The following is a 25,340-nucleotide window of genomic DNA, read 5'->3' as shown; positions in this document are numbered from 1 at the left end:
AGGATGACCAATCATCTTCCTGGGCGGTGCCTATTCGCTCCGCCCCTGCTGACCTTGCCGGAGAGTTGGGAGTTGGACGGTGGAAGGGCATTGAGTTACAGGCAGCATGTGAGTGAGGTGGTGGAGAATAGTAAGACTTTCATTTATATAACGCCTGGTACGACCATCGGACAGCTCAAAGCGCTTTACAGCCACTGTTGTAATGTAGGAAAGGATGAAGCAAGTTCCCACAAACAGCAATGTGGCTATGGGCAGAGACCTTTGAAAGAGTGGCACATACATCCACATGAGAAGGCAGATAGGGCCTTGATCTAATGTCTTATCTGAGAGATAGTGCAGCACTCCCTCCGTGCTGCGTTGAGTGTTACCTTGATTTTTATGTTCAAGCCCTGGAATGGAACTTGAACCCAGAACCTTGTGCCTCAGAGACATGAGTGCTACCCACTGAGCTACGTTGGCAAGAGCTATAGAGCTTTGTTGTACGACTGGTCCCCACTGAGATGAGAGATCAGTGGTATGCCAGGGTTTGGCTCTGTCCTGAGAGTGCATCCTCCCACTGTCCACACATCCTCTCCTCCAGATCAATTGGTACCAGCCTCTAGTGCTGGAGTCACTGGTGCTGGAGTTCCAGTGTAGCAGGTGGCAGCGGATGCATTGCACATACTCCAACAGGGGATGGTGTGTGAGCAGTCGGGACTTCCACCTTGATGGAAGTTCAGAAATCTGCACTTTGAGGCTTTGGGTGACAGACTGGAGGGCGTCAAGAATTGTGGCTTCCAGTCTCTTACTGAAGCCTTGCAAAATCTGCCAGCTTTCAAGTTGATGACTGGGACTGCATTTTAGTGGAAGGGCAGCTGATGCAGGCCCAGTGCCTGCTGCTCCCACCTTCTCTCCAACAGGCACGTGGGCTGCAAGAGCAGCAGGCATGGTGTATGCTGTTCACGGCAGGCTGCACAAGGCAACTCAGGATCTCCCTCCTGGGATACAGGCAGAGCAGTGCTGCTCTAGGAGCGCACAACAATCAGCCAGGCATTGTTTCCCCACCTTTCTGTCCTCCGGTCTACTTGGCTCATCTAGGCACTAGGGCCAAGCAAGGGGGATAGAGGGATAAAAGAGAATTTATCTCCTGTCTCAGCTGCGTCCTCCTTTGTCAGGAGTTGTCTGCTGTAATGGGATGAGAATGGCTTCAGTGCATCCTTGATCAGCTGATTTGCACCAGCTTCAGGTGACTATAGGTGTCCTTGCATCGGAAAACATGGTCGCAATTTGAAGAGAGCTTCTGAACAAGCGCAATTGGAGGAAACGCACTTTTATAACTTGGGCCGCAGCCAGTAATCTGGGCAGAAACGCATTTGGGCATACTGTACTTCGGGCATAACTCACCTGATACTCAAGAAATTCCAAGTGCAAGTTTCTGAAAATTAACAGTTACTAATCTTAAGTCTTTTATTTATTTCAGTTGTATTGCTTTTGAAAATATTTTTTTTTGTTTATACATACATTCAATCTCCTTTGCAGCTTGCTCTTTGAAAAATGTTCTCTTGTAACTGGCTGCTTCTGTCACCCTCTCTCCCTCTGTGTGTGTCTGATCTTTATTTTGTTTTACTGGCAGGCAAGCAGCGTTTGAGATAACCACGCGGTACTGTTCAAAGGAGATGGAGGCATATGGGCAGTGTGTCGCATCAAACCCATCCTCGTGGCAGAAGGACTGTCACCAGTTGAAAACCGTGGTTGCTCAGTGCACGTCATCGCAGTGAGTTTGTTGGGGAGCGGGAGCACCTAACGAAAGCTGAGGATATGGGTTCCGATCTCTTGTTAGCGAAGGGTCGAGCATGTGGGATGCAGCCAAGGGCTCTGGATGGCACTCACCTCTGAGTCAGAAAGTTGTGGATTCAAGTCCCACTCCAGAGACTTGAACACAAAATCTAGACTGGCAGTTCCAGTGCAGTACTGCGGGTGTGCTGCATTGCCACAGGTGCTATTTTTTGTTTGGGACATTAAAACAAGGACCCGTCTACACTCTCGGGTGGACATAAAAGATTCCATGGCACTATTTAAAGAAGAGAAGAGTAGTTCTCCCTGGTGTCCTTGGGCCAATGTTTATCACTCAGCCAACATCACATAATGACCCAGATAATCTAGTTTTTAATTACGTTGCTGTTTGTGGGAGCTTGGTGTGCACAGTTTGTCTGTTGCATTCTCTACATTCCAACAGTGAACTACAGTTCAGAATTGAATTTAATGGACTGGAGTGCTGTAGCGGGACGTCCTCCCTCACGTAAAGTCAGGAAAAGAAAATTGGTCAGCCGATAATTAAGAAACATCACGCTTCAAGAAAGATGTGAAGACATTAGAGAGAGTGCAGAAAAGATTCACGAGAATGGTTCCAGGGATGAAGGAGGTTTAAACTAATTTGGCAGGGGGATGGGATACAGAGTGGAGGTACAGTCGGGGGTGATGCACAGTCAAATATAAAAGAGAAACTGAGCCAGTCTGGAAAGCAGAGCAGATATGTTAAGGCACAAGTGAAAAATGCAAGGCTGGATTGCATCTATTTTAATGCAAGGAGTCTTACTAGTAAGGAAGATGAATTGAGGGCATTGATTAGCACATGGGATTACGATATTGCTATCACAAAGACATGGTTGAGGGAGGGGCAGGACTGGCAACTCAATATTCCAGGGTATAGAACCTACAGGCGAGTCAGGGGAGGGGGTAAAAGAGGAGGTGGCATTGCAGTGTTGATCAAGGAGTCAATTACTGCAGTAAGGGAGGGGTGATATCTTAGAAGGTTCCTCAAATGAGGCCATATGGGTAGAACTTAAAAACAAAAAGGGGGCAATCACTTGGCTGGGAGTGTACTACAGGCCTCCAAACAGTCAGGAAGAGATAGAGGAGCAGATATGTTGGCAAATCTCAGAGTGGTGTAAAAATAATAGGGTAATAATAGGGGATTTCAACTTCCCTAATGTCAACTAGGATAGTCTTGGTGCAAAAGGCTTAAAGGGGGCGAAATTCTTAAACTGCATCCAGGAGAGCTTTTTTAACCAGTACGTAGAAAGTCCTACAAGAGAAGGGGCAGTACTGGACCTAATTCTAGGAAAAGAAGCCGGACAAGTGGTAGAAGTGTCAGTGGGGGAGCATTTCAGGGATAGTGACCATAACACTGTAAGATTTAAGGTAGTTTTGGAAAAGGACTAAGATGGACCAGAAGTAAAGGTTCTGAATTGGAGGAAGGCCGACTTCAACAGCAGAGGCACTAGAGGAGTATAGAAAGTGTAGGGGGTGTACCTAAAGTAATTAGGAGAGCGAAGAGGGGACATGAAAAAACACTGGTGGGCAAAATAAAGGAAAATCCTAAGGTGTTTTATAAGTATATGAAGGGCAAGAGGATAACCATAGAAAGAGTAGGGCCCATTAGGGACCTAAGTGGCAATTTGTGTGTGGAGCCGGAGGACATAGGTGAGATTTTAAATGATTACTTTTCATCTGTTTTCGCTGTGGAGAACGACGATGTAGGTGTAGAGATCAGGGAGGGGGAATGTAATATACTTGAACATATTAGCATTGAAAGGGAGGAAGTATTAGCTGTTTTAGCGGGCTTACAAGTGAATAAATCCCCAGGCCCAGATGAGATGTATCCCAGGCTATTATGTGAGGCAAGGGAAGAGATAGCAGGGGCTCTGACACAAATTCTCAAATCCTCTCTATCCACAGGAGAGGTACCAGAAGATTGGAGGACAGCGAATGTGGTACTATTATTCAAGGAGGGGAGCAGGGGCATAGAATATAAGAGCAGGGAGGTTATGATGGAGCTGTATAAAACGCTAGTTAGGCCACAGCTGGAGTAATGTGTACAGTTCTGGCACCACACTATAGGAAGGATGTGATTGCACTGGAGAGGGTGCAGAGGAGCTTCACCAGGATGTTGTCTGGGCTGGAGCATTTCAGCTATGAAGAGAGACTGAAAAGGCTAGGGTTGTTTTCCTTAGAGCAGAGAAGGATGAGGGGGGACATGATTGAGGTATACAAAATTATGAGGGGCATTGATAGGTTAGATAGGAAGAGACTTTTTCCCTTAGCGGAGGGATCAATAACCAAGGGGCATAGATTTAAGGTAAGGGGCAGGAGGTTTAGAGGGGATCTGAGGAAAACCTTTTTCACCCAGAGGGTGGTTGGAATCTGGAATACACTGCCTGAAGAGGTGGTAGAGGCAGGAGCCCTCACAACATTTAAGAAGTATTTAGATGAGCACTTAAAACGCCATAGCATACAAGGCTGAGGGCCAAGTGCTGGAAAATGGGACTAGAATAGTTAGGTGCTTGATGGCCGGCACAGACACAATGGGCCAAAGGGCCTGTTTCTGTGCTGTATGACTCTATGACTAAACCAGGTAATTACAGGCCGGTGAGCCTAATGTCAGTGGTAGGGAAACTATTGGAAAAAATTCTGAAGGACAGGATTAATCTCCACTTGGAGAGGCAGGGAATAATCAGGGATAGGCAGCGTGGCTTTGTCAGGGGGAGATCATGTCTAACTAACTTGATTGAATTTTTCGAGGTGGTGACTAGATGTGTAGTTGAGGATAAAGCAGTTGATGTAGTCTACATGGACTTCAGTAAGGCTTTTGATAACATCCCACATGGGCGATTGGTTAAGAAAGTAAGAGCCCATGGGATCCAGGGCAATTTGGCAAATTGGATCCAAAATTGGCTTAGTGGCAGGAGGCAGAGGGTTGTTTTTACAAGTGGAAGCCTGTGACCAGTGGTGTACCACAGGGACCTGTGCTGGGACCCTTGCTGTTTGTAGTGTACATTAATGATTTAAATGTGAATATAGGAGGTATGATAAGTAAATTTGCAGATGACAAGAAAATTGGTGGTGTCGTAAATAGTGAGGAGAAAAGCCTTAGATTACAGAACAATATAGATGGGCTGGTAAGATGGGCGGAGCAGGGGCAAATGGAATTTAATCCTGAGAAGTGAGAGTTGATGCATTTTGGGAGGACGAGCAAGGCAAGGGAATATACAATGGATGGTAGGACCCTCGGAAATACAGAGGGTCAGAGGGACCTTGGTGTACTTGTCCATAGATCACTAAGAGCAGCAGCATGGGTAGATAAGCTGGTTCGGAAGGCTTATGGGATACTTGCCTTTATTAGCCGAGGCTCAGAATATAAGAGCACGGAGGTTATGATGGAGCTGTATAAAACGCTAGTCAGGCCACAGCTGGAGTACTGTGTACAGTTCTGGCCACCACACTATAGGAAGGATGTGATTTCACTGGAGAGGTTGCAGAGGAGATTCACAAGGATGTTGCCTGGGCTGGAGCATTTCAGCTACAGAAAGACTGGATAGGCTAGGGTTGTTTTCCTTCGAGCAGAGAAGGCTGAGGGGGGACATGATTGAGGTATACAGAATTATGAGGGGCATTGATAGGTTAGACAGGAAGAAACTTTGACCCCTCCGCTAAGGGTAAGTAACCAGGGGGCAGGAGGTTTAGAATGGATTTGAGGAAAAAAATTTTCACCCAGCGGGTGGTTGGTATCTGGAACGCACTGCCCGAAGGGGTGGTAGAGGCAGGAACCTTCACAACATTTAAGAAATATTTAGATGAGCACTTGAAACGCCATAGCATACAAGGCTACCGGCCAATTATAGAATGGGATTAGAATAGTTAGGTACTTGATGGCTGGCACAGACACAATGGGCCGAAGAGCCTGTTTCTGTGCTGCATAACTCTATGACTCTAACTTCAGTTATGAAGATATATTGGAGAAGTTGGGACTGTTTTCCTTAGGGAAGAGAAGACTATGAGACTATTTGATAGCAGTATTAAAAATCATGAGGGGTCTGGACAGAGTTTAGTTTAGAGATACAGCACTGAAACAGGCCCTTCGGCCCACCGAGTCTGTGCCGACCATCAACCACCCATTTATACTAATCCTACACTAATCCCATATTCCTATCACATCCCCACCTGTTCCTATATTTCCCTACCACCTACCTATACTAGGGGCAATTTATAATGGCCAATTTACCTACCAACCTGCAAGTCTTTTGGCTTGTGGGAGGAAACCGGAGCACCCGGGGAAAACCCACGCAGACACAGGGAGAACTTGCTAACTCCACACAGGCAGTACCCAGAATTGAACCCGGGTCGCTGGAGCTGTGAGGCTGCAGTGCTAACCACTGCGCCACTGTGCCGCCCAGTGATAGGGAGATAGGGAGAAACTGTTCACACTCATGAACGGATCGAGAAAGAGAGGGCACAGATTTAAAGTAATGGGCAAGAGAAGCAAAAGCGACATGAGGAAAAACTTTCACACGGCGAGTGGTTACGGTCTGGAATGCGCTGCCTGAGAGTGTGGTGGAGGCAGGTTCAATTGAAGCATTCAACAAGGAATTAGACAGTTATATGAAAAGGAAGAATGTGCAGGGTTACGGAGAGAAGGCAGGGGAATGGCATTAGGTGAATTGCTCATTTGGAGAGCTGGTGCAGACAAGATAGGCCGAATGGCCTCCTTCTGTGCTCAGGGAATGATTGATTGATGCTTTTAAGAAGCTAGATAAGAACATGAGGGAGAAAGGAATAGATGGATATGCTGGTACGGTGAGATGAAATAGGATGGGTGGAGGCTTAAACACCAGCATAGACGAATGGTCTGTTTCTGTGCTGTAAGTTCTATGTAATTGTTTCACAGCTTTCACCCTGGTTTACAATTTCTCCATTTTCTTGCAGTGCTGCAGAACTAGTGCTCAAATCCATCTCCAGGGCGCTTTTTCTTTTGCATTTTTTAAATCTTATTTTAATATTTTCCTGCACCTCCTGAAGATGTTGCTGTCCTTTTTCCCTGTATGTTTTCTGTAGATTGTTTTCCTTCTATTTTGAGACAGCTTGTTTATTACACGTTTGTCTTGCATGTGTATCTTGCTCAGTTATTATTCATTGATTAGTGTTCCATTGTTATCTTTCTACATGTAAAGACTTCACACGTTAGAATTGCTGGGCTTATCCGACAAAACCCTAGAATAATACCCGTGGAAGGGAGTTTTCCATGTTTAAAGAGTTGTGTATTCACTAGTTCTCTGATTCTCAGCTGTTCCAATCAAGATAAATCGGAAATAAAATCAGAAAGTGCTGGAAATACACAAGTCAGGCAGCATCTGTGGAGAGAGAAACAGAATTAACATTTCAGGTCTGTGACCCTTTGGGGTAAACCGGGAAGCAATTTTCCACACGAGTGGTAAAAGAACCTTCAAGACTGAGATTGATAAGTTTTTGTCGGGAAAGGATATCAAGGGATATGGAGCAAAGGCGAATAAATGGAGCTCAGGTACAGAACAGCCGTGATCTAATGGAATGGCGGAGCAGGCTTGAGGGGCTGAATGATCTCCTGTTTCTAGGGTTTACCAGCTACATGGCATCTGCAGTGAGGATTTTGCAGAGATCAGTAGGTTGCATTTGCACTGAAAGTTGACCGGCATGCATCTGCCCTCTGGGGATGAATGGGGCATGGGGTGGATGAAGAAAGTGGGCCTGGCTGTAGCAGGCACGTCATTGAGAGTCTGTTTTCTCTCCAGTGGCTGAAATTTCAGCAGAAACTAATTGCCGCCCCCAAAAGGCAGTAAAACCCAGATCACCCGTGCGCACCTCCTCACAACCGTTTCAAAACTCTGTTAGTGGAGGTATGGGAACCAGTTGCCCGTCTGTCTTGGTGCTTTGAGCATGGTAGTACAGGGAAATGGGTAGATTTGGGTGGGGGGGGCACCTTGGAGAGCAGCAGTATGTAGCAGATGTCATCAGTAAGAAGGATTAGGGGGACACCATGCAGATATTTAAAACCAGGAGCAGGCCAGTGAGATGGGGAGAGATTAGTCAGCGCGTCCGGTGTAAATCACAGAAGCTACTTTTTTTTTATTCGTTCATGAGATGTGGGCGTCCCTGACTCGGCCAACATTTATTGCCCATCCCTAATTGCCTTTGAGAAGGTGAGAGTGAGCTCTTTCTTGAACTGCTGCAGTCCTTGATGTGTAGGTACACCGATAGTGCTGTTAGGAAGGGAGTTGCAGGATTTTGACCCAGCGACAGTGAAGGAACGGCGATATTGTTGCAAGTCAGGATGGTGTGTGTCTTGGATGGGAACTTGCAGCTGGTGGTGGTCTGCTGCCCTTGTCCCTTGAGGTGGTAGAGGTTGCAGGTTTGGAAGGTGCTGTCGAAGGAGACTTGGTGCATTGCATCTTGTAGATGGTACATACTGCTGCCACTGTGCGTCAATGGTGAAGGGAGTGAATGTTGAAGGTGGTGGATGGGGCGCCAATCAGGCAGGCCACTTTGCCCTTTATGGTGTAGAGCTTCTTGAGTGTTGTTGGAGCTGCACCCATCCAGGCATGTGGAAAGTATTCACACACCTGATTTGTGCCTTGTAGATGGTGGACAGGCATTGGGGAGACAGGAGGTGAGTTACTCACTGTAGAATTCCCAGACCTGCTCTTGTAGCTACAGTGTGGCTGGTCCAATTCAGTTTCTGGTCAATGGTGAGCCCCAGCATGTTGATAGTGGGAGATTCAGCGATTGTAATGTCATTAAACATCAAGAGGAGATGGTGTTGTTAGAGATGGTCATTGCCTGGCACTTGGGTGGCGCGAATGTCACTTGCCACTTATCAGCCCAAGCTGGATGTTGTCCAGATCTTGCTGCATTTCTGCACAGACTGCTTCACTACCTGAAGAGTCGCGAATGGTGCTGAACATTGTGCAATCATCAGCGAACATCCCCACTTCTGACCTTATGATGGAGGGAAGGTCAATGATGAAGCAGCTGAAGATAATTGGGCCTAGGACACTACCCTGAGGAACTCCTGCAGTGATGTCCTGGGACTGAGATGATTGACCTCCAACAACCACAACCATTTTCCTTTGCGCTAGGTGTGACTCCAACCAGTGGAGAGTTTTCCCCCTGATTTCCTATTGACTGCAGTTTTGCTAGGTCTCCTGGATGCCATACTCAGTCAAATGCTGCCTTGATATCAAGGGCAGTCATTGTCACCTCGCCTCTGGAGTTCAGCTCTTTTGTCCATGTTGGGATAAAGGTTGTAACGAGGTCAGGAGCTGAGTGGCCCTGGCAGAACTCAAACTGGTCAAAAAATAGGACAAAGAACTCTCAGAAAGACTTGGGCAGCTCCTCATTTAGTGATTTGATGCGAGAGGGAGAGATGCTGAACTCTGATCAAAAACAAGCTGGTAGATAATGACTTATAACATGCACTGGTGTGGGTGACAGCTGTGACTTGTGTAAGACTGTGAAGTTCTTGGGTTATTCCAGAGAAGATCCAGTTATAATGTTTATATCCCGATAGTCTCCTACAAAATTGAAACCACCTGCTGCTATGAAATCTCAAAACTGACCTCTGTCTCCTTACAGCCCAGTCATTCAAAAGATCCGTGCGGAATGTGCGGAGCCCTTTCTGGCCTTTGAGCAGTGTTTGAAGCAGAATCAGTCTTCCATCTTGAACTGCACAGAACATGTCAACAAGTTCCTGGCTTGTGCAGAGAAAGTCAAAGTGCCAACTTTAGGTAAAGCATTTCTGTAATTGAAAGATTTTAGAATTCTATCAAAGGTTAATAAATACAATAAAGCAATCTATTCCTACACGTACTTACAGTACAAAATTTTGCAAATTGTGATCCCATCATATCTATTCCGTTCTTTCACCTCTGAATCAGAAGCTGACATGCCAAGTACTGAGGGAGTGCTGCACTATCAGAGGTGCTGTCTTTTGGATGAGTTGTTAAAGCGAGGCCCCATCTGCCCTATCCGGTGGACCTAAGAGATCTCTCTCCTAGTCAAAGCAGACCAGGGGAGTTCCCCCCGCTCCACATCCTGGCCAATATATATCCTTCAACCATCCCTCAAAAAAACATTATCTGGTCATCATTGGTGTTTGTGAGAGCTTGCAAATTGGCTGCTGCATTTCCTTCATGACAACAGTGGTTACACTTCAAAAGTACTTTATTGGCTGCGAAGCACTTTGGATCTTCCTGAGGTCAAGCAAGGTGCTATTTAAACGAGCCTTTCTTTATTGGCGACCAGGTCCCTAGAACACGATGTCTCACGACTCCATGGTGCAGGGCGCTGGGGTTGTTTCATTTCAATACTCTGCAAACCTTCAGGCATTGTGCCACAGTAGCCAATGAGGCCATTTGTACATGTAGGTAATGTGGATTCTTCCAGCTGTGCTTGACGGTTGGTGCTGTACAAAAGAGTACAGTTCCCAGTACTTAAAATGTCCACGTTTAAAATGAGTAGTTGCTTATATCGGCCAAACAGGGCCAACCAATTATTCACTTGCATTGATGCCAATTTCAAGGTTGCCACTTCACTAAGGTGCTTGTATGTGAAAATAAAATGATCAGCCTGATATTGCATCAGTCATACTAATTAAGAAGTTTATCCGCAAAGAAATCACTTGGCCATTCACCTTTGTGCAAAAATAAAGACTGGTTTTGGTTGCTTAAATCTGTCGGTTTTCTATAGGTGTCGATATCCTCTGTTGTCCAGTTATATCCTCGACATACAGTACAGACTGGGCATGATTTCCCAAGGATCTGGGCCATCTGCTCCTATTTGCACAATGTGAGCCCTGAAATATGAGGAATTGGAAGAGTAAGTGGATGTGGTCTACATGGATTTTAGTAAAGCATTTGACAAGGCCCCGCATGGCAGACTGGTCAGAAAAATGAAAGCCTATGGGATACAGGGGAATGTGCAGGTTGGATCCAAAATGGGCTCAGTGACAGGAAACAAAGGGTCGCAGTTGACGGATGTTTTTGCGAATGGAAAGCGGTTTCCAGTGTCGTTGCACAGGGCTCAATGTTGGGTCCCTTACTGTTTGTGGTATGTATTAATGATTTGGACTTAAATGTGGGAGGCATGTTTGGGAAGTTTGCTGATGACCCAAAACTTGGCCGTGTAGTTGATAGTGAAGAGGATAGCCGTAGACTCCAGAATGATATCAATGGTTTGGTTGAGTGGGTGCAAAAGTGGCAAATGGAATTCAATCCAGAGAAGTGTAAGGTAATGCATTTGTGGAGGGCAAACCAAGCAAGGGAATACACAATAAGCGGGAGGACATTGAAAGGGGTAGAAGAAGTGAGAGACCTTGGAGTGCATGTCCATGGGTCCCTAAAGGTGGCAGGACAGGTAGATAAAGTGAAGAAGGCATATTGAATGCAGGGATGTAATGCTGGAACTGTATAAAACACTGGTTAGGCCACAGCTGGAGTATTGCATATAGTTCGGGTCACATTGCAGTAAGGACGCAATTGTTCTGGAGAGAGTACAAAGTCATATTTACAAGAATGTTGCCAGGGCTTGAAAATTGCAGCGATGAGGAAAGATTGGATCGGCTAGGGTTGTTTTCCTTGGAACAGAGGAGGCTGAGGGATGACTTAATTGAGGTGTACAAAATTATGAGGAGCTGAGATAGAGTAGACTGGAAGGACCTGTTTCCCCTAGCAGAGAGGTCAGTTACCAGGGGACACTGATTTAAGTTGGTTGGTAGAAGGATTAGAGGTGACATGAGGAAAAATGTTTTCACCCAGAGGGTGGAGGGTGTCTGGAATTCACTGCCAGGAATGGTGGTGGAGGCAGAAACCCTCAACTCATTGAAAAGGTACCTGGACACCTGAAGTGCTGTAACCTGCAAGACTACGGACCAGTTGCTGGAAGGTGGAATTAGCTTGGGAGGCTAGATTTTTCTGTCGGCGCAGACACAATGGGCTGAATGGCCTATTTCTGTGCCGTAATTTTTCAGTGGTTCTAAGCATCATTGGCAGTGACAGCAAAATCTGTTCATCCATTTCCTGTTTTTTCAGTATTTCCTGAATATATCCAAGGGAGAGAAAAATTGTATGAGGTGTGGGGGTGTGGTTGTTCCAGTTTGTTTCTCAATCTCTGTCTGTTTTCTCCTTTGTATGCCATGTTAACTAGCCTTGGAATGTAAGAATATTAGATGAACCTACTATTGGGTTTGGGTATATTGAGCAAATCATGTTCGCGTGCATGTGCTCATTATAAACCGTGGGGAGTGCAAATAAAAACAGCCTCAACTGCATACTTTTTCAATCTCTGTCCCTTTTTATACTACTTGAAGGTGTTGACTCCTCAATGAGATATATTTCCTGGGGGGTGCAGGGTGTCCTTTAGTACTTTGCCCAAATGGCCAGTGTTCACACGTGACCCCAGAGTATTTGACTGCAGGAAGCGTCACAGCTGACTCTCATCCAGTGTTCGTATGTACCCACTTCTATCAGGGGTTTCTGGATGTCAATCAGGAGTGGGAACTCTAATGATTTTTTTTCTTTACATCACCCATCCTTTGCCCAGACACAGGCCAGTTCTAGTGTGATTATTGCCATCCTATCGGAGGCTATCTAACTCAGCAGGAGCGGGGACCTTCTTGGTATGCACAACCCAACTATTCACGAAATAAACCCACTGAGCCACCACAGATTGCCTGTGTACAACTGTTACACTTTCACTAATTGTGACGTCTGAACCCGTAAGATCGCCGGGATGAAATCACTCCTTCAATTATACTAAACATAATTGGCAGAAGCAATGGGGGCCGTGAGTTTCTCAATGCACAGAAGCACCATGACAACTGGTGAGCACCTCTCTTCATCCTCGCCACTGACTGGACAATGAGCAGGACAAATCATGGCCTTCATGTGAACGGTTATTTTTCAGACTGGAGAAAGGTGTTCCCCAGGGATCAGTGTTGTGACCACTGCTCTTTTTGATGTATATTAATGATCTGGACTTGGATATACAGGCCATCAATTTCAAAGTTTGCAGATGGCACAAAACTTGGAAATGTAGTAAACAGTGAGAAGATTAGCAACACACTTCAAGAGGGCATAGGTGAAATGGGTAGAAACATGGCAGATGAAATTTAAAGCGGAGAAGTGTGTGTGATGTATTTTGTTAGGAAGAATGAGGAGAGGCAATATAAACTAAACGGTCCAATTTTAAAGGAGGCACAGGAACAGCAAGGCCTGGGGCCGTGTGAATGCAAGTCTTTGAAGGTGGTAGGAAAAGTTGAGAAAGCTGTTAAAAAGGCACACAGTATTTTTGGCTTTATAAATAGAGACATAGAGTACAAAAGCAAGGGCATTATGCTGAACTTTTATAAAATCCTGGTTAAGCCCTGGCTGGAGTATTGTGATCATCTGGGCAGCATGCTTTAGGAAGGATGTTAAGGCTTTAGAAAGGGTGCAGAGGAGATTTATTAGAATGGACCACAGATAAGTGACCTCTGCTACATGGAGAGACTAGAGGAACTGGGGTTGTTCTTATAGCAGAGGAGGAGAAATTTGAAAAATGTGGTCAAAATCATGTAAGCTTGATAGAATAAATAAGGAGAAGCTGTTTCCAGTGGCAAAAGGGTCAGTAACCAGAGGATATAGATTTTAGGTGTTTGGCAAAAGAACCAGAGGTGACATGAGAAAAAAAAAATATGCAGCAAGTTGTTGCAATCTGGAATGCACTACCTGAAAGTGTGGTGGAAGCAGATTCAAAAATAACTTACAAAGGAAATTGAGCAAGTACTTGAAAGGGTAAATTGGCTGGGCTATGGGGAAAGAACAGGATACTGGGACATATTGGGTAGCTCTTTCAAAGAGCTGGCATCGGCATGATGGACCGAATGACTACCTTCGATGCTGTATCATTCTATGTTTCATGGGTTGTACCTTTGTTCTGGTCCTTTATGTAAACTCTTTTATACCAAGGGCAAGATCCAAGCTTGTGAATAATGGCTGTGATTTACTGAGTAGTTATTTACATGAAGTTATTGTTGTGACACCAAACACAGAGTCAGCCAGTTATTTCTTGCAGCTAAGAGTTTTTTTGCAGTAGTATAGATTGATTTTCTAGCAGGGAGTGGCATGATGTTGGTTTGTGCCAGTGATTATTTACACAGTGAGTGACCCATTCATGTTGTGCCAATGTGAAGAGATGTAAATCTGAAGCCAGAGGCTGCCCTGCGGGGAGGGAGAGGCACTCCTGGGACCTGGTTGTCTGTTTGCCAAATTAACCATGCTGACGTGGGTGGCCCAGAAGAGAAAAAAATACCACAAAGGATGGGAGACTAGCCCTAATTAAAGAAAGATGTTTGTCCATTGATTAAAATCAGGTACTTATAGGAAAAGATAATCACTTGTTCACATACAATGGATTGCCTTTGGATCATAGCCACAGTTATGTAGTTGAATTTGGTAGCCATTTTGCACCAAGCAAGATCCCATAAACAGCAACGCGATGAGTTAACTGCTTTTTGGTGGTATTGTTTGAGGGCTGAATGAGGCCTGAGCAATCCAGTGGAATAGGCAATAGCTTTTCATTTCTGGGACCTGGCTTCAAATGCATCCAGTTAGACAAAAGTCTTCTCTCTCTGTTGGCTCAAAGGATCCTACGTGAATTGAGTTTGGACAGCTGATAGATTCGGAGCATAAATCACCCCTAATTTTCTTCTTAAGTGCCTGTCTCACTGAGAATTTTTTTCCAAAAATATACTTTATTCATAAAGTTTGAGATGGTACATTACAATATATTCATGTGGTTCACAGTGCAAAACAGATGAATTAGGTTAGCTACAGTACATGGCACTATAGGGTGCCTCACTTCACTTACAATTCAGATTGCATCTATATTTAGAATACACTACAGATTTTCTGATACATACAGCCCGAGGAGTTTTACACTGGATGTAGCCCCTCAGTGTGCTATAGCAGGAGGGCCTAGACCCCTTTCAGCCTTGACGGCGGCTGCCCCAAGCTTCAGTGTATTCCTTGGCACATAGTCCTGGATCTTGGAATGTGCCAGTCCGTAACACATGGTCGTGCACACCTTGTACTGGAAGATCAACAAGTTTTGGGCAACCAACAGAGCATCTTTCACTCAGTGGGTGGTCCTCCAGCATCAGTTGACATTGGTCTATTTGTGTGTCCTTGGGAACTGTCGGTAGAGCACAGAATACTTTATTACGGAGCTGCTCGGGATGAACCGTGACAAAAGCCACTGTGTCTCTTTCCAGAAATTCTTTACAAAAGCACATTCCAAAAGGAGGGGGTGATGATCTCTTTCCCCACCACAGCTGCTTCAAGGACAGCATGCGATGGCACTGCGGCTCGGAGTGTGTATGAAGAATCTGAGGGAAGGCCCTTCTCGCCACCAGCCAGGCTATGACTTGGTGCTTGTTTGAAAGTTCTGGCAACGAGGTGTTCTATTGTCTCACTTAGCGATGTGCCTTACCAGCACCTGTGTTTGATAGTGACACTAAGTGCATTAAATGGAAAATGTTCCATTCCCCCATCGCAAGCACCCTTCACCTTGATGGACACAAATTCCATACAAAAAAAGTATAAAAATAGCTCAATGTTTTCAATTAAAATATAGTTCCATGGGATTTCATGATGACACCAAATTCTGTTTGCAAAAATATTGATAACCTGACTTCATGTATACATCAGATAGGCGATTTCACAGTTGGTGATGGCACAAGATTTATGAATTCCATATAATTAAACTAGTCAACAAGATTTAACCAAGTTGCCAAAGAAACTCATATGTGTTCTAATATAAAGTGTCAGCTGTGGCTCAGTTGGTAGCATCCTCGCCTCTGTCAGAAGGTTGTGGGTTCAAACACCACTCCAGAGACTTAAGCATTTTACCTAGGCTGACGCTCCAGTGCAGTACCGAGGGAGTGCTATACTGTTGCAGGTTGTGTATTTTGGACATTAAACAGAGGCCCGCCTGCCCTCTCAGATAGATGTAAAAGATCCCATGGCACTATTAAAGATGAGCACGTTAGCTCTCCTTGGTGCCCTATCCGATATTTATTCCTCAACCAGTATCATTAAAATGAATTATCTGGTCATTGCTATTTGTGGAATCTTGCTGTACACAAATTGGCTGCTGCATTTTCCTCACTCCAGCAATGACTACACGTCAAAAGTATCTAATTGGCAGTGAAGCACTTTGGGACCTCTTGTGATCATGAAAGGTGCTATATAAATTCAAGTCTTTTATGTAAGCAAACTCAATTTGATGATTCTGCACCTGGTAATTGGCTTATGTGGTTTATTTATGCTCACAGGTGAGGCTGTACAGCAAGGAATGTGAGGGCTCGATGGGCTTGGAATCATCACCGTCACATATTCCACACGCAGGAAGCCGTCCTCATCAAGAACCTGCCCAACATGGACGATGTGTGAACTAAAATAACCTGAAGACCAGCTGCCAACATTGGAAACAGAATCAAATGGCTGTAGACTACTTGTGTGAAATAACTGCATTGGGAATGGTGAAGAAATGAAGATGGAACCTATTTGTAAAGGGAGGAGCTGTATAAGCATACATTTCTTAGAGGATTGGCATTGCTATGGAAATCTGTGGGGGTGGGGGAGGTATCTGTACACTTCTTGGTGTCTTGGGTCTAGCATTTTATTCAGAAGAGATTAGAGTAGACATTTTACATGGAATCCTCTCTGTGATTCTCTGTGACTGGGGATAAATAGCTGTGGGCAGCACTTGTGATGTCACTGAAGAGGATTAGGTTGTGATAGAAAATCTTTGGGCTATTCTAACTTGAGATGACTGAGAGAGGACGTCATGGAGGTAGGTGACAATGAACAGTGTAGGACGGAAATCTGGAACATCACTTTGCGCTTAAGCATGATGGTAGAGAAATTTGTGAAAGGCAAATTTAGGATTGGTGGCAGGAAGCTCTTCTCACAAAGAGTGATCATGGGAATTGCTAGACAAAAAAAGCAAGGTTCGTCTCGTTCGCTGTCAGCCATCCTGGTAGTCACATGATTCACCTTTACTGAAGTTGACTAATCACATCAGTTAGTCTACAACAGACCCAGACATGAGGCAAGGAAACTCCTAGTGGTGGGAGCCATAGGTCCAAAGTCACCTTTTCCCTCCCAAGCCATACCTGGAATGGACCCACTTTAGGGAAGTGAGGGCAAAAACCCTCAAATCATTTAATTAAGAGGCAATTACATTGAGGGGGTCAGGGCTGTCTGGTCTTTTGGATGAGCACCAATGGGCTGAATAGTCTTCCTCATCCATATCAGTCTCATGATCTGCACAAAACTCCCAGCTGCTGCATGAAAGACAGAACCAAGACAGAGTGAGCCAAACCAGTAAGTGTGCGGATATCTTTGTTATCCATTCGAACTGACGTATGAAATGTATACATTTATCCAGTTGAACAACCCCTTGAGGAGCATCATCTTTATCTAGTTCCTGTTCAGCAAGCATTGTCAAAGCAATGGTGAATGAAGCTGATGCCATTCAATTGCTCCTTTTTGGTGGTTTTGGATGGAGAGTGAGGAGTGGGTGATCCATCAGTGTACCAGGGTTCAATCCACTTCTACGTGGTGTTCTGCTCTGGATAGTTCAGTGTTAATATCCCAGTTAAGTGGCATAACTATAATTATTCCAATTTTCTTATCGGCAGTATTCAGTGCGTGCTTGGCTTTGTTGAAAAACTTAAGCTCTCACCCAACAACCATTCACCAAAATAAACCAGCTTCTCTTGTCCACCTGAAGCTGATGATCTAAGTGGTTACTCTGCACAGAGTCAGCAGTGTTGTGATAGTAATATTGACAGCTCTCTCGACACATTTCCTGCACTTCCTCTTAATATAGGAATTGCTTGGGCATTCAATGTGTTCGTTGTTGAAAAGTTTTCTATTCCTTCATAAAGTGCATTTTTATGTTTTCAGACTCGCGCTGGGTTTTATTTTAATTGTTTCTACTGTGGGCTATGGTTCAAAAAATCTTTTTAAATCTAAGTAACAATGTCCAGAGATTACATCTGCAACACTCAGAGTTTACAACACAGAAACAGGCCATTCAGTTGAACTGGTCTATGCTGTTGTTTATGCTCCACACAAACCTCAGCCCGTCCTATCTCATCGGACCCCATCAGCATAACCTTCTATTCCTTTCTCCCTCATCATTATCTAGGTGCCCCTTAAATGAATCTTTGCTATTTGCCTCAACTACTCCTTGTGGCTTCAGTTTAGGTATTATTTCTAGGAATTTCTTTATGTGACAAACATTGCTGCAGATTGGAGGATACTGATTCAATGATCTGTATGTTCCCAAACAGCCTGCAGTGGGTGATTTTGGGGTGGGGTGGGGTGGGGGGGCGGTTAAATAAAGGAGGATGAGAAATCAGTTAGAAATTCTTTGCCAAGTTACTTTTGCTGTTCTCCTGTCAGCTTGCTCAGAGAGGCTTTGCCTGTGATTTAAGAGCAGGACATGTCCACTCTTTAAGCTACAGTCCGCAAGGAACCTCTAATGGGAGAGAACTAGTCCATTAGAAGCCAAGAATTGGAAGTCATTGTCTAGTCCTCTAAGCTGAGCAAAATCTAGCCAACCCAGCTCCTTGCCAATACCAGCTAGTAAGGGATGGATTGGAGTTGTTTTGATTTGCCTTCCCATCAGCGTCCTGGAATAGAAGAGTATGTTGATGGGGTTAGTTAAAGAAAGGTGGGAGGAGGCTCACATGGGGCATGAACACCTGCATGGATCTGTTGGGCCGAATGGCCTGTGTCTGTGCTGTAAATACTTTGTAATCTCTCCCTTTTTGTTGGAGGACCAATTAACTGCTGCTGTCTTCCACTAACCTTAACCTACGCTTGAAACTCACTCTGTGGAAAGTTCAAGCATGACCCTGGTGTCCCCCTGAGTACTTCATAGTGTTAGACCAGAAGGAGTGGGTTGCTCACTATTAAGTAATGACTGAGGACAGGGGTGGATTTAAATATTTTTAGTCGTGAAACAGAGATAATTACTTCAATTTTAATTTTATTCAACTGCACCTTGTATTTTTGATGGGTTCCTTCAGGGCTTGAAGGAGCTATCTCAGTTCTCCAAGAATAAAAAAAAAACCACACCTCCTATTCGCTTTTCATCTGGGTGGGTGTGATTTTAAACTATTTTCAGGAAGGTCTAGTGGATCTGAGTGATTCCATGTGTGTTTAAACACAGCGGAATGTCACTTATCCAAGAACCACTTAGCTGGTTTAACTAGGTTTTGGCAATGATCCAGGTTGACTGGGTTTTGCTAGGCTGAGAGGATGGACAAGGGACTAGCTTCCAGTCTCAGCTGCTCATACTCTACGGTTAGTCAGTTGGTAAAGGTGAGCAAGCCACTGCAATTGGCCCCCTCGATTACTCCCAATTTCCCCGAAGGGACGGGATTGGCTTACAAAGTACCTCCCACAACAGTACAACTAAAACTGGTAACCCACCAGCTGGACAATCTGGGCACCTTGTGACTAAATTCCAGAAATCCATTTCCTGCTTGGCCCGTCAAGTCCTCAAATAAAATGTCTAAAGATCTGTTCTGATGAAGGATACACAGCCGCGACGGCATAATTTGCCTTTTTCCTCTTTACAAATGCAGACTATCCAATTGGATAAGATGAAGATAAATTACTTGGCTCTGCTTTTCTAGTCAAAAATATTTTCTTGTTAGACTTGTTCTAATACTGCTTTAAGGAACATAAGAAATTGGAACAGGAGTGGACCACATGGCCCCTCGAGCCTGCTCTACTGTTCAATACGATAGTGGCTCATCTGCCTCAACTCCACTTTCCTGCCTGCTCCCCATATCCCTTGATTCCCTGAAAGATCAAAAATCTTATCCATCACAGCCTTGAATATACTAAGCATTGGCGTATCCACAACCCTCTGGGGCAGAGAACTGCAAAAATTCATAACCCTTTGGGTGAAGAAGTTTCTCCTCATATCATTCCGTGTTCTAGATTGCCCAGTCAGGGAAAGCAATATCTCAGTCTTTACCCTGTTAAGCTCTTTCAGAATCTTGTCTGTTTCAGTGAGATTGCCTCTCATTTTTAACTCCAGAGAGTATAGGCCCAATTTACTCAGCCTGTCATCATAGGACAACCCTCTCATGCCAGTAATCAATCTAGTGAACCTTTGCTGTACCGCCTCCAAGATAAGTATATCCTTCCTTAGATATGGTGACCAAGACTGCGCACAGTACTCCAGGTGTGGTCTTACCAAAGATCTACACAATTGTAGCAAGACTTCCTTTTCTTGTACTCCAATCCCCCTTGCAATAAAGGCCAACATACCATTTGCCTTCCAAATTGCTTGCTGTATCTGCATGCTAATTTTCTATGTTCTTTCATCAGAACCTATCTTTCATCATCCATTCTAATGAAAGGTCACAGACCTGAAACATTAACTCTGATTCTCTCCCCACAGATGCTGCTGAGTATTTCTAGCACTTTGTTTTAATTTCAGACTTCCAGCATCTGCAGTTTTTTGCTTTTATGCTAATTTTCTATGTTCCTTGCACATAAACCGAGGTCTCCCTGAGCATCAACATTTAAAAGTTTCACACCATTCAACAGATATGCTGTTTTTCTATTCTTACTACCAGAGTGAATGACCTCACACTTCCCCACATTATACCATCTATCACCTGGTTGCCCATGCATTTAATCTGTCTATATCTCGAGCTTTTTTGTGTCTTTCTCGCAGTTTACATTCCCACCGAGCTGTGGATCATAAGAAAACTTGGATATATTACTCTCAGTCTCTTTTCCCAGGTTGAAATAGGAGCAGAAGTAAAGCTAAACGACCCCTCAAGCCTGTTCCACCATTCAGTAAGTCCGTGGCCGTTCTACCGCCACTCCGCTTTCCCATAAGAACATGAATAACATAATTGGCCGCAATGAGATATACAAGGGGCATAATCTCTTTGTGGGGAAATAAGTCAGCTCCTCCCCCTTCCATTGACTCGACCAATTTCAGGGAGTCATTGGGGGGGAGGGGGGGATGGTGGGGGTAAATCTGACCGCTTACCATAGTCGCAGGATTTGTTATATTCTAAGGTCTTCTGTGAAATGTGCCTGGTAATCTCAATCCAACCAATGTACAAACTGCCCTCTAATTAGTACTAAATTGCCAACCTCACTCCCAGAAGTTACAAGATGGCTGGTGTAGGAAATGGTAGAGCTCCAAACCTGTGCCCCAAGGGCATTCTGCTTTAGTTGAGGCTAGGAAGAAAAGATTTGCGCTTATAGGAACAAGGTAGAGGGAACTTTACTCCATGTCTGACGATTGTGTATTCTGACCTGGAAGTGCTTGATGCTTGGATTCTAATTGGTAAGGGCTTGGTTCCTCAGCACTAACATCCTTCATTTTGTTGAGCACCGCTTGCCAATTAGTCTGGGGCCACCTTGTTTCTCAGGCTGAAGAAACTAAACAAAATAATGACTTGACGACCAAGCTACTTTATTTCCACCTCTCCGATTCCAAACCTTCAATATTTTTTTCTGCAGTGTCAGACCTTTTATGACACTACAGCAACACTTCTATTCCCCACTCCTGGAGAATCTCATTGATGTGTGTTATTCCTGTTAAGGATTAACTTCCTTTCGCACAAAAATACATTCCCAGTTCTTTCAACGAAACCTGATTTGTTGAATAGCAACTGGAACTTAAAAGCCTGAGCGGGAAATGTAAGTGGTGTTAAAGCTAGCATGTTGCTCAGTCAGTTTTTGGAGCCAGTACATTGTAACCATTTATTGAAGTGATTTCAAATAGTTTGCAATTCCCTCAGTGTTCTAAATTTTTTTGTGATTTTTTAAAATAAAGAATTTGTATTTATTTATTTAAGACTTGAACCTTTTCCATCTGGGGTAGCATCTGTCTTGTTGGAGATGGGCATTGACTGATGCTTTTATGGTGCAAATGTTGCCACTTATCAACCCAACCCTGCATGTTGTCCAGGTCTTGCTGCATGCGGGCACAGACTGTTTCAGAACTAAAGGGTCACTGACCTGAAACGTTAACTCTGCTTCTCTCTTCACAGATGCTGCCAGACCTGCTGAGTATTTCCAGCATTTCTTGTTTATATTTCAGATTTCCAGCATCTGCAGTATTTTGCTTTTATTTTAAATCCCCAGGATTAGTTGGTTTCCAGAGTTTCAATGGAAGTAAGTAAAAACATTGCAGCTGCCCTAACTATAATCTTCCCAAAGTTCTCAATTCGGGAGCCATTCCTTTAGATTGGAAAATTGCACATATTACTCTGTTTTTTAAGAAAGGTGACAGGGGGAAGACAGAATCTGTTGTCGGGAAATTGCTAGAGTCCATAACTAAGGATGAAGTGACTGAATTTTCAGTTGATCAGAGAGAGCCAGCATGGATTTGTAAAGGGTCGGTCATGCCTGACAAATCTGATTGAATATTTTGAAGAGGTGACTAAACTAGTCAGCAGGGGAATGTCTATGGATGTTGTTTATTTGGACTGCCAGAAGGCATTCGATAAAGTACCTCAAGAGAGACTGTTAGTTAAAGTTGAAGCTCATGGAATTGAAGACAAATTATTGACCTGTTCAGGAAATTGACTGAGCAGAAGGAGACAAAGAGAGTAGGGATAAGGGCAAGGTCCTCTAATTGGCACTATATAGCTAGTGGTATCCTGCAAGATTCGGGCCTCGACTATTCACCATATTTATTAACGACTTATGATAGATAGAAAGCCACATATCCAACATTGCTAATGACACAGAGGTAGGCAACATTGTAAGCAGTGTAAATGGAAGTATAACATTACAAAGAGAAATTGATAGATTGAGTGAATGGGCAAAACTGTGATAATTAGATTCCGGTGTAGGCAAATGAGAGGTCATCCTCTTTGGACCTAAAAGGAATATTACAGGGTGCTTTCTATATGGTGAAAAGCTAGAAACAGTGGAGGTCCAAAGAGACTTGGGGGTCCAGGTACACAGATAATTAAAATGTCATGAACAGGTATAGAAAATAAGCAAAAAGGGGAATTGAATGCTGGCCGTTATACCTAGAGGACTAGAATGCAAGAGATCAATTAATTTTAAATCTGAGATTCCTAGATTTTGTTAACCAAAGATATCAAGGGATATGGGGCAAAGGTGGGTATATGGCATTAGATTGTAGATCCACCATGATCTACTGAATGGTGGACCAGGCTCGAGAGGCTGATTGGCCTACTCCTGTTCCTATGTTCTTATGTTCCAGTTTGAAGACGTGCGCAGTCTCTCTATTGGAGTATGTTTGCTGCTCATTTTGATTGTGTCAAAAATGGTTCCTTCAACAGTTACAAAAGTAACATTTGGAATTGTCAGAACATTGTGGATACAAGTCCCACTCCAGGGATTTGAGCATAAAATCCAGACTGCCACTGTGGTACTGAGGGAATGCTGCATTGTCAGAGGTGCCATCTTTCAGATGAGATGTTCATCTCAGGTCCTGTCTGCCCTCTCAGGTGGAGGTGAAAGATCTCACGGCACTATTGGAAGAAGAGCTAGGGGAGTTCTCCCAGTGTCCTGGGCAATATTTATCCCTCTACTCATCATTAAAACAGATTATCTGATCATTGTCTTATTGCTGTTTGTGGGAGCTTGCTATGTGCATTTGGTTGCCATGTTTCCTACTTCTTAGGCAGTCCGTTGGGAACGAGGATGACTTTCTTCCATTCCAGCTACGTGCAAGCTGTAATCCTTGCCAATGGATCTGCCACTGACCCAATCCCAATACATCAACAATTTGGATGTGGGGACCAAATGTAATATTTCCAAGCTCGCAGATGACCCAAAACTAGGTGGGAATGTGTGTTGTGAAGAAGATGCAAAACGGCTTCAAGGGGATTTGGACAGACTTAGTGAGTGGGCAAGAAAGTGGCAGATGGAATATAATGTGGAAAAATGTGAGGTTATCCATTTTGGTAGGAGGAACAGATGTGCAGAATATTTCTTAAATGGTAAGAGCTTAAAAAGTGTAGATGTACAGAGGAACCTGGTTGTCCTCGTCAATAAGTCACTGAAAGCTAGCATGCAGGTGCAGGAACCAATAAGAAGGCTTTATCACAAAAGGATTCGAGTACAGGAGTAGTGAAGTCTTATAGAACCTTGGTTAGACCGTATCTGGAGTACTGTGTGCAGTTTCAGTCCCCTTACCTTATGAAGGATATTATTGCCATAGAGGGAGTGAGTGCAATGAAGGTTCACCAGACTTGTTCCTGGGTTGGCGGGACTGTCCTATGAAGAGAGATTGGGGAAACTGGGCCTGTATTCTCTAGAGTTTCAAAGAATGAGGTGGTCTCATTGAAACCTACAAAATACTTAAAGGGATAGACAGGGTAGATGCAGGTAACATGTTTCCCCTGGTTGGGGAGTCTAGAACCAGGGAACACAATTTCAAAATAAGGGGGAAGCCACTTAGGACAGAGATGAGGAGAAATGTCTTTACTCAGAGGGTTGTGAATTTTTGGAATTGTCTACCCCAGAGGGCTGTGGAAGCTCAGTCATTGGGTATGTTTAAAGTAGAGATTGACAGATTTCTAAATACCAATGACATAAAGGAATATATGTATAGTGTGGGAAAAAGGCATTGAAGTGGATGATCAGCCATGATCGTATTGAATGGCGGAGCAGGCTGAATGGCCTACTTCTGCTCCTACGTGCCTATGTTCCAATCAGAGTGCAAACTGGGGTCAAGCAATGTTGTGTCACTGCATCAACGGTCTTTTCCATCTTCCTCACCGCAACAGTCCACCTCATCTCCATGAAGTTCCCTGCTGGAGTAGATCTACTCTACAGGATGAGTGGGAAACTATTTAATCTATGTTGCCTCCAGTCGAGAAGCAAGGCCACTTCCCTGTCATTGAGCTGCAGTATGCTGACGACGCTTGCATATGCACACACTCAGAGGCTGAGCTTCAAACCCTCGTCGATGCATTCCACAGAGGCGTATGAAAAGAATGAACTTTAAGCTAAACACCTGTGCTTCCGACACTACAACAGTGACAACACTTGAAAAGTACTTAATTGGTTGTAAAGCACTTTGCAATGACCTGTAGTTGTGAAAGAGGCTATAGAAATGAAAATTATTTTTTAACAGCTATTTAAACTCTTGGGCCAGTGGAAATATTCCTGAGAAATCAGTTACCCCTCAAATTGTGTTTGCTCCCATGCTGCTTTTGTAATTCTCTGCCCTTCTCACTTGGGCTCCTTCTTGCACTCTGCTGAAAGACAGTGTGACACCACTGGGGACTGAGGTTACAGGTGCTTCACACAGCACTGACAAGGAGCATAGGTCTGTCCCTCAGTGCACATTTTCCCTGGAGGGAGAAAGCCAAGAAAGCAAGGAGGTAGAAAACAAGAGTGTGGGATGAAGGGGCAGTCAAAGGAATAAACCACCTCCCCTTGCAGCTGCTGTAAAACAGCTCAACACTGCTGTTT

The 25,340-nt window shown here is 44.2% G+C and overlaps 1 protein-coding gene across 5 annotated transcripts; it reads left to right on the top strand.

The window, feature by feature from the left end:
- Positions 1 to 48: 48 nt before the first annotated feature.
- On the top strand, positions 49 to 21,730 carry LOC137355590 (coiled-coil-helix-coiled-coil-helix domain-containing protein 5). 5 transcript variants are annotated; one of them, XR_010970943.1, is made up of 5 exons: positions 49 to 108; positions 1,613 to 1,753; positions 9,424 to 9,575; positions 10,537 to 10,665; positions 16,160 to 21,730. XR_010970943.1 is itself a non-coding variant. In XM_068020882.1 (4 exons), coding segments are annotated over exons 1-4 (321 nt in total). In that variant the 5' UTR covers positions 49 to 106; the 3' UTR covers positions 16,186 to 21,730. The 5 variants fall into 5 exon arrangements, 1 of the variants encoding a protein (XP_067876983.1); XR_010970944.1 differs by having other exon boundaries at positions 51 to 130; XR_010970946.1 differs by having other exon boundaries at positions 67 to 117.
- The last annotated feature ends 3,610 nt before the right edge of the window (positions 21,731 to 25,340 follow it).

This window comes from Heterodontus francisci, chromosome 43 (genome assembly GCF_036365525.1).
Source record: "Heterodontus francisci isolate sHetFra1 chromosome 43, sHetFra1.hap1, whole genome shotgun sequence".
NCBI lineage: Eukaryota > Metazoa > Chordata > Chondrichthyes > Heterodontiformes > Heterodontidae > Heterodontus > Heterodontus francisci.
This window is presented reverse-complemented; position numbering and strand designations above follow the sequence as displayed.